At 35.6% G+C, this 9,840-nt stretch overlaps 1 protein-coding gene and 1 long non-coding RNA gene across 4 annotated transcripts; one reads left to right on the plus strand and one right to left on the minus strand.

The window, feature by feature from the left end:
• Positions 1-328: 328 nt before the first annotated feature.
• LOC6563223 lies at positions 329-2,365 on the minus strand. 2 transcript variants are annotated; one of them, XM_032737332.2, is made up of 2 exons: positions 1,715-2,365; positions 329-1,511 (listed from the first exon to the last, which is right to left on the minus strand). In XM_032737332.2, the coding sequence occupies exon 2, from the start codon at positions 1,504-1,506 to the stop codon at positions 514-516; it is 993 nt and encodes a 330-aa protein (XP_032593223.1). In that variant the 5' UTR covers positions 1,507-1,511; positions 1,715-2,365; the 3' UTR covers positions 329-513. The 2 variants fall into 2 exon arrangements, with proteins under 2 accessions (XP_032593223.1, XP_043071140.1); XM_043215205.1 differs by lacking the exon at positions 1,715-2,365 and adding an exon at positions 1,605-1,650.
• Positions 2,366-2,795: 430 nt separating this feature from the next.
• LOC116805436 lies at positions 2,796-9,830 on the plus strand. 2 transcript variants are annotated; one of them, XR_006246679.1, is made up of 3 exons: positions 2,796-3,514; positions 3,787-3,962; positions 9,675-9,830. It is a non-coding gene; the product is annotated as an uncharacterized LOC116805436 (long non-coding RNA). The 2 variants fall into 2 exon arrangements; XR_004365181.1 differs by lacking the exon at positions 2,796-3,514 and adding an exon at positions 3,703-3,750 and having other exon boundaries at positions 3,829-3,962.
• The last annotated feature ends 10 nt before the right edge of the window (positions 9,831-9,840 follow it).

The following is a 9,840-nucleotide window of genomic DNA, read 5'->3' on the forward strand; positions in this document are numbered from 1 at the left end:
AAAACTGAGTTTTTAATGATAGTAAAATCGCACTCTGAGTTGATTAAATGGTCTATTGTAATAATTTTAGAATCCTGGAAAAGGCTAAGAATAATTAGTGTTGCATTAGTATTGTTTAAGAGAAAATTGGATGAAGTAATGCGAAGGTTACGCGGGAACAGAAAAAATAGGTATTATCTTGATCGTTTTACTATTTACTATTCTGTATGGAATTTAAGAATTACATTCTTTACGAATATAGATGGAAATAAGAAATATTCTTTGTTGTAAATGGCTGGTGGTGCAAAAGATTAAATGAGAATCACATGGATCGTTATTTATGCTCTTTAATTATAAATAAATCAATCAAATAACTATTTACAATTTATGTTTCATGAATTATGAATAAACGACTTGGAAATCATGGATATAAATTGCTTGCGTGTTGTTGAACTCGCAGTGTTAATTACATTATTAATCTGGGAATCTTGTGAAATGTGGAAGAATGCAATATAATGAAATGTGGTGGAATTTTCAACGTGTGCCTTTTGGTAATGCCATTGGATTTTTGCTCTTCTCTGGAAGTGGTTGTACTTTGCAGCTGGTACAGTCCGCCGACGGTGAAACGGTAACAAGGTAGGAGAAAGAACCTTCACTTCGCCGGCGTTTCTCCTGCGCTGGATGCGGGAACTGCAAGTTCTTCAGCAGATTACGAATCTGATTGATAATCGGCAATTGGGGTGATCTCAAATTTTTGGACAGACGTAAACTGCTGGGCTTGTTCTCAGTTAGTAATAAGGTTGAAGTGCTACCCTTGTACGAGCAGATATTTTGTGATTTGGCTATAGGCAGTTGGCTTATGGTGGCGGCACGCATCAGACGCTGTGAAGTCGGATGGGACCTTAGGCAGATACATGATGAGGTCGCCTGAATCGGCTCATTTCGATTAATGTCAAACGTGTCTTGGCGGCTGAGGTTAATTTGCTTTGCCCGTGATACGGAAGACACTATTCCATTCTGCTGCTGCTCACGTAGCTGTTCCAACTGAACACGAATTTCCTCGATTCTTGAAACATTTGGCACCAATTTTGCGGTACGAGCGAAATTCGCAATAGGCATTATCGATTTAGTCTCTTCTTCATCTACTGTCAGCACAGCTAATGTTAACAGTTTGAGATCATCCTGGAAATTCAGTTCATCAGTATCAGCTTTCCCCGAATCGGTTGTGGGCTCAACACTTGTTGCGGACCTTTCGTACTCCAACCAAGGAAGCACTGCGCATTGTTTTTGCACCCAATTCATGCGCTTCTCCTCCCGCTTGAAGAGTGCCACATGCAGCTGGTGACGCGTAGTCGCACATATTCCATCGACCAGCAAGAACGGCACGCCTGCAATGTCATTAAATGCGTTCGGTTTATTAGTTTGGGCAGCTTCACTGACATGATTAGGTCTGACAATCGAAGGAGGGTGGCCATCATGCGGCGATGCATTCGCCGTTTTCCCAATTTGGCTATTTTTTTTGCTCATTGTGCCTGTGTACAGGTGCGATTTGGCAAGTTGGCATGTTGAAAAAGTGTCAGAAAAGTGTTCAATTAAATGCAAATCAAGTCATAATCGACGCTCACATCGTTTCCAGTGCCAGCTGGCAATCGTCATATTTGATTTGCATTTAATTGCTGCGGAAATAATTTGGCACACGTCTAGACTGTGTCATCCGCCAAGTTTTGAGTCTCACCTGAGCCAGAATGATTCAATAGTTGCTCCTGCTGTTGCTTTACCTAAGCTTATATCCTTCAAAAGTACTTAGCCTGAAATCAAATTGAAAAGGATACACAAGCTTACCAGCCAAAAAAAAAGAAGAAAACATATATAAAAAAAAATAAAACCAAAAAAAAATTGCTTTAAGTCCTTAGGCGTCTTTTGGGGCCACAACGCGCACTTGCACGGCTGACAGACGCCTTCTGCTTTGCTCCGGCTGTTGGTTTTGTGGGCGGCGAAATCCGTATTGCAAAACTTTATTTCGTCCTGACAAAAAAAACTTAAATGTTGCTGCTGCCTGGCTGGCTGCCTGCCTGGCTGGCTGGCTGTGAATCTTAAATGCTTGATATTCCCGAAAGGTTAACAATTTAAGCTTTTGCTCCCCACTTTTGGTGTGTTTGACTTCAGCCTTTTGCTCAATTTTTTTTTGTTCTCTCTCGAATTTTGCAAAACCGCAATGTTTAAGGCGACCAACCACAGCCACATAGAAATAGAAATATTGTTGGGCTGGCAACCAAAATAATAGATACGGGTGCGCTGTGTTAAAGTGTCTGTTTTGCAGTTTGCTGTTATTTATTCAGTTGGGCTGCTGGCTTCTAAAATCAGAGAACGTTTACCCAGTTGGCAGTATGGCTAAACCATAGAAATGAATTTGTAGTTTATTTATTATTATCAAAAAATATATATATTTATATATTAATATGTATATGAAGCCTTTCAGGTGAATACTTTTAAAAAGCAAGACTGGCTTCAGTTCTGAGTTGAGAGCATGGCCCACTTTGTTGATGAGTATTTTGGTTAAGTTTTATCGTAAAGGTCGCATTTATTTTATACGCTTTCTGTATCCTTATTCTCTTATTTGTGCTCTCTAACCAACAGTGTTCTCTCTCTATCTCTCTCTTTCTCTCTTTGTACTAAAAATGCTTAGAGAGAGCGATCCGAACGCACAGACGAAGCAGGCAGGCGAGCACGAGCACGCTGAAAGGGATGCGAGTGTGAACGATGTTGCTACAGTTGCCGACACTGGACAATTAGACACACTGAGTTAGCTGAGTTGGCTATGAACAAGTTGAATTGTGGCCATGCCCGGGACCGTTCAGTCAAAATCGGTTGGGTCTTCGGTACGGACGTGACAGCGGTTGATAAAAATACGGCAACGATGGCATTTAAACGGCGCACAAAACTGACGGATAACGTGTGTAAATTTAATATGCGGTTATGGAATTAGCTGTCTGATACGTTACGTTATTTCGACATGCTCGTGTTTAATGACCTTTGCAAAACTCACCTATTGCTTTGGCCAATTAAGTGTGTGTGTGCGTGTGTATGTATATGTGTTAAGAAAGGCAACTGATGCGTGAAACTTACTTGTGTGATATTGTTTTCAAAGTGCGCGGGCAATTAAAGTTTCAGACTCGCTGACGAGTGACGCCTGATGGTTGTTTCCTGATGGACGCCTGATGGTTGCCTGATGGTTGCCTGCTGCAAGTCAGGACTTAAATTGCATGTCACGGTTGTTACATGACATGAAACTCTGCGTGAAAATACCATAAAGTTTAACGTACTAAGCCGTATTGTCTGCTTAAAGCAAACACAAATACACCGATTAACAACGGAATTGGGTGACAACCATAAAATCAACAATAACAACAGCAACAATAACAATGGCTGACAAATCAAAAGCCCAAAAATACACATTTTTAGGCATGTGGATTTGCATATGGAGTAATGACTAAGAGGACTTCAATTAAAGGATAATTTTTGTAAACTGAATTATGTAAGTACATAAAGTAATTGGAAGGGTATTGCTAATTATGCAGAGTTGTTGGTTGACGAGTAAACGAAAAAAGTCTGATAACAGAGTGCATAGTACAATTTTGGAATATACTAACACTACACACTCAAAAGCTAAACTCTTTAATTACACTAGAAAAACAACAATGGATAGGGGTAGTCATTTACCCCATTAGCAAACATTGTTACAAATCCAAAGCTGAACAACTCTCAGGGGAGGTGAGTTTCTGTCGTTATAAACAATGTATATTCCAGTGGGCAAATTATTTGATTACTCCTCTCACAATGGCCACTCAGACCGCCGTAGACCAACAATGGAAGGCAGACGCCACAAATTCAATTAAAATTCAGCCGAAAATATATGCAAATTATACAATGGCAGAAGCGATGGAATGATGGACTGTTGGAGCTTCATATTTAGTGAATGTAATGTAAGCATATAATGAAAAAAGAAAAAAAATAGAACAGACGCAGTCATAGAATATAATTTAATATACATATTTATTGATCCATACAAATCCATGCGTACATGTCTAGGAAAATAACAAGCTTTGCTTTTATTCGGATTGTTGAGTGGCTGGCATTTATAAAAAAAAGTTCATTGTAGCCGCGTAATTGACATTTTTCGAATTCCATAAATATTTAATCTTGTGGTGTGCCCACATTTGTCTTCTCTCTCTCCCTCTCTCTCTCTCTCTCTCTCTCTCTCTCTCTCTCTCTCTCTCTCTCTCTCTCTCTGTCACTCTGTCACTCTCTCAATAAAGTTGATGTCAGTCTTAAGCGCAACTTAAATATTTTTTTTTACACTTTCCTTGCCGAAACTTTTCAAATTATGTGTCATTTCTTTCCACAAGATTTCACGTCTGTAAAATGTTACTCAAACTGTAACATTTCTTCTATCCTTTTACCAATTTTTTCTTTTTGATAAAAGTTTGTATCGTTAAAAATTATGCAGACATGGCCATATGTTTGAAGCCTCGTAAAAAAAACTTTCTCAACGATTTTATCAGGAGAAAAAAGTGTAAATGTGCATAATGAAATGAGCTTTCTCGACCAGAAAGCCCAACATAATTTGCAGTCCTTTTGGGAAAATCAAATAAAATGTAAATGCACAAAAACTCAAATAAAAATATAAAAATATATGCAAAAAATATATATAACATTGATTTAACAAAAATATATTTAGTTTGACAGAAATTGGAATGAACCCTTTGATATAAATGGTTATTACGTTGCTTATATCGTATTTATTGAGGCATTTTATAATCACCAGTAAACTCATTTTATTTTCAATATTTTCCATTTAGTATATTCATAAATTGTTATATCTATTTATTTTGAAGAGGTTGTTATTGTTGGGATATATGGGAAACTCGAGCACGTTATTTCACTTTAGTAGATTAAGGTAGACTTCCTTTGACGATGCGTTCAATTTCCGGCTCAGACGCTTGGTTTTGCGCAGACAAGCTGTCACTTATATTTTACTTAGTGTTTTTCATTAAAAATTAATTTTCCACGTAAATTCACTGAGATGTAAAAATAAACCACAATCAGCTGTTTGCTTTTAATTTCCAGTTGGAAATCCCCAAGCTTTACTTCTATATGTTTTATATGAAATTTACTTAGCGCTGCTCGTAAGAATAAAATATTAAGAAAAATTGAGCCCATAACTCATACGCCGTGGATGCTCAAGGTGCGAATAGCAATTTCGCCTGAGCTGCCAGGACGTTGGTTTTTATTTATATATTTATTATTTTTTTTACTTTTCCTTCTAACCCACAAATCTTCCATATAGCAGTTAATTTTGACGTGACACCCATGTTTGAGTGCGGTAGCCTTGGCTTTGGTAGTAAAGAGTCGCTGATGTTGCCCGACAGCAGTCTGAGGTGCCACGTCAGACAGCTTAGGCCGCAGCCACAAAATGTTGTCATTGCAATAAGGCAGGTTGTATGTGGGAGCTACTACTATTTATAGACATCAGAGATATGTATATTTTAAGAATTGTTTCGTACTTGCTTTTTTTTCTCAATGCTATTCATTCTGACGTGTTTGGTTTATTGTGTGTAATTTCTTTATGTTAACGTGTCTTTTGATGAAAGTAGGAGTTATTAATATATACCACGTCACTAAAATAAAGTTGCTATCCTTATCTTGTTGCTCTATACAACAGGTTTACTTTAAATCACGGATCTACAAATCTTTTCTTTTTTCTCAATTTTTTTTAAGCTGTTTAATGTGCTGGTTTTGAAAAAACATTGACTGTTGATGGCATTATACCTTGTGATACTTAAGTTGTGCAGCTGCAACAAAGGAACAAAAAAATCGAGAGATTATAACCCAAAGTTTCCCACACCGCCACACAACTGTGGCAAATCTCAGAACTCTTCTTCCACCTCCACCTTATCCCAACTCTGCATTGCCAACTGTGCTTTTTGCAGTTGCATTCACTTGCTTTATATATTATTGTGAGCTCTTTTCTGTTTCATGTAGCATTGCCCCTGAAACGGCAGACGGATAACTTCTACGATGCCGTCGGCATTAAAAATTAAAGTTCTTTTGTTTCCTGTATATTGTTGACTGATTCCATTCTAGCCTTAAGAAAATATATATATGTGTTTAATACCAACGTAGATTTAACGTTTGCTTATGTCGTGAACATTTTCAGTGTGCAAAATACATTGTTTATTTTATGTTAGTGGAAACCATTTTTGTAAGACTTTTACCTATAACATTTTAAAGAGGTAAACAGTGCCATAAAAAATGTTGACTGTTTGCGTTCCTAAAATGCGACATCATTAGCTCTCATGTGTACCTGCACATAAGTAATGATAATTTATTAATTTTATGGTTAGTTTAGGATAAGGAAGTTTTCGGCATTGACGCACCATGAAAACACCATAAACACTTTGCGCACACATTTGGGGCTCTCTGGCTAAAAAATAAGTTTTTATATGGGCGCTCATAAACTGGTTTTATTTTGAGAGCTGAATATTTATCCACTCACATGTCAGAATATGTACGCAGTGACACACATCTGAGTGTGTGTATATTTTACGAGTTTACCACTATATTTAAAGGCTCTTAAGTTTTACGGCTTCCAAGGACTTTTCGTGCGCAATCTATAAAATTAAATATATTGCCATGGCTTATATTACGCTATGTGTTTGAACTGCCGCTCACACTTTAATAAAACAAATTTGATGACTTTTCAATATCAACAGCTGCGTCTATTGCTTACTTACAAACAAGGAGTGCAAAGGATATTAGGAAGTTTCTTTTAACAGTGCACTCTGTATTCTTGATCAGCATCAACAGCAAATTGATTTTGTTTGTACATAACTCATAATTTATAAAACCACCATAAAGTTAATTGCTAATTAATTATTAAATTTTTTATTTTTTACGTAAAAAAAATTAAATATATTCTAAAACTGTGAAATATTAAAAATAAATGCATAACATAAAATAAAAAAGTTAGGTGATGGTAAAATATTGACTGTCGCCATAATTTATTTTTTAATTGGATTAAATGTCAAACATTTTGATGTGTGCCAACATCAATTTGCAGCGTTGAATTTTAATGTGATTTTTGGCAATGCAGCCGCAAAGCGACGGAAGTGAAGCCTCACAGCGACAACACGTGCAACAATAAGTATACCTATTTACTGCCCATTATTATATCCCTATAATCAAACTGAACATTTAGTATAACTCAATGCATGTATATAAAAACATACATATATATAAAATATATATAGAGAGGGTATAGAAAATTGTGTCAATATCCGAATTGTATGTGTCGGTCCCCAGTTGTGTGTCAAATTGAAAATCAATATTATACGCAAATAGGCAGCAGCTTGACATCTTTGATGGTAGGTGCAATGGGATTAATAGGGTCAGAGTTTAAATTTAACTTGTCCACCCATTGCTGCAGCAAACTTAAAATATTAAATGCAGCATATAAGGCATTATTTGCATTAAATGCAATTTTTTAGTTTTTTTTTGTCTTACAGAGCTGAAGTTGGCATAACTGATAACTGAGATCAGCAACCACACACTAAAAAAACATGACCCCAGAAAGTTCAAACAACTATTTGAAAGATAAATAACTAAAAACTGAACGTTAGACCAAAGGGACAAGTTTTTTGATTGTTGTTGCTAGTTGTTTTACAATAATATAGTGTGGCTGCAGCTTTAATAACTTTTGCAGCAGCAACAACCACAAAAAGTTCTTGGTGAAGACAACGATAGACAACAAATGAGAGATGTTAGGATGCAGCATAACAAACAAAAACCAAAGTTACACTTAGTGCTTACACTCAAAAAAAAATATCGCCCTGCATTTTAAGAACCGCTATCTTTCTAAAATGTAGAACAATATATATAAAATGTATGAAACATTCGCTTCTTTGTTATTATTATTATTAAACATTACTACTTAAATATTTCACATATGCAAGTATTTTAAATGGCTTATAAAAACTTATCTAATTTAATTTGACAGACAGCAGCTAAACTCTAAAATAGCAGTCGAGAGAGCAAATTAAATTTTTATTTTACGAATTTCAGAAAGTATTTTGTTTAAAAAATAAGCATATGCATTTCTACTTATTTATTTTAGAAATATTTTCTATTGTTAAGAAATATATTTCTGAATAATGGGAAAGAAGCATTTTTAATTTAAAGACATTTTCACATATTTCTTTTTCACATATTTGTCTAGCAAATTTTTTAGTTCTTACGACAATATTTATTTCATCAGTTGACTTGGGACAACCCTCGTTGGGTGAAAATAGTTTAAGCAAAAAGAAAAAAAAGATATATGAGGCAGTGCTCAAACCAAAGACGAATTCCATTTGTAGCTCAGAGTTTGCCCAACATTTAAGCAACTGAAAATGGCAGCTGAATTATGTTAGTTAGTTAGTTGGCTGAATTACAGAACGACTTGCATAAGGAATATATATAGCGCCCCTCTATGGTTGCTCTCTTAAAAATGCCTTCATGCCGTCAATCTCGACATTTTCGTGGTGTCGTCCGTCGCACAACTCAATTTTAGTTGGCAATGCTTTGCAATGCAAAATGGCCACGGAAAGTTTTTACTGCATAATCGCAGAAGAAGCGCTTTTCACTCACAGATAACAACAAACGCAATACGACTAAATAAACTTTACAAGACACTACAAACTTTGTGGAAACTGCGCATAATGTCCCGGAGGAGCAGAAATAGAAATGGGAACACACAAATTCATCTGCGTCTGTGGGCAAAAGTATCAAAAAGTTTCAGTTTGCCAAATGCAAAAAGAATGAGACAAGGAACGAGACCTAAGCTGAATTCGACGTCGTTAAATTCTGTATTTTTTTTATTTTTTTATTTTTTTCGTTACGATTTCATCCCTGATGATTTTAGATTTGTATTTCATTAAGAACACATGGTTCGAGAGTTTGGTGACTTCGAAAGCTGAATCACACACAAGGCATATATTTTTGGAATTTCATGTTGTTTTGACATTAAGGCGATTTGTTAGCTGGGCTGTGCCACCGGACAGCTGTGGTATTAACTCACTATTATTGTGGCATGTGTTGTTTGATTAAGAGTGCCGCGTAAAATCACCTTTTGATTAAATCATTGATAAGAAACAACACAATGCTAACAAGGGAAAACACAAAAAATCGAAACTATATATAGCAACATTTATTTACTCGTGCAACACTGAGTTGTCACTATTCTTGAGTAAAGGCGTCACATTAGAAGGTGGACAGTAAATCACATGCTGATAAAGTAATCATGGTGACCATACAAATAAAACGTTAATCCAGTGGAAAAAATGATTTTAATGTACTTCGTGAAAGTTTTTCAATTAGTTATTTATTAATATTAATTGTAATACATTTATATACATATGTTACAATTAATAACACAAGTAAAAAGTTTTTCATATATAAGTTGTACTCGTAAGAATACTAATAGGCATACATTTTTGCTAAGTATTAATCACATGCAATCATTCAATCTTCTTCAAATTGTTGATGAATCTATACATCAATATTATGTCATCTTAATCCAGTTGATTTCCATAAGTTACAGAGTCTAATTACTAATATATCTATCTTATGAAAATCCATTTGATTTTTTTTATTTGCAGACTTGCATTTAATAAGGCATTCGGAGCTTGGAATTGCTTAACTCAAGACTCAATACTCAGCCAACTGTAAATAGCAACAGGCCGAAATTTATGCGAAAACTTGCTCAAAGTAATAAGCAAAGAAAGCTAAACAAAAATAAAAAAGCAATGCCAACAAAAGCCACAA

Source organism: Drosophila grimshawi, unplaced genomic scaffold, assembly GCF_018153295.1.
Source record: "Drosophila grimshawi isolate 15287-2541.00 unplaced genomic scaffold, ASM1815329v1 contig_311, whole genome shotgun sequence".
NCBI lineage: Eukaryota > Metazoa > Arthropoda > Insecta > Diptera > Drosophilidae > Drosophila > Drosophila grimshawi.

Bases quoted from the DNA above. Each gene is read 5' to 3' on its own strand.
- LOC6563223 (XM_043215205.1), bottom strand. From the start codon at position 1,635: ATGACGATTGCCAGCTGGCACTGGAAACGAT. The intron at 1,512-1,604 runs GTGAGCGTCGAT...ACCTGTACACAG, and splicing joins CAGCTGGCACTGGAAACGAT to GCACAATGAGCAAAAAAAAT.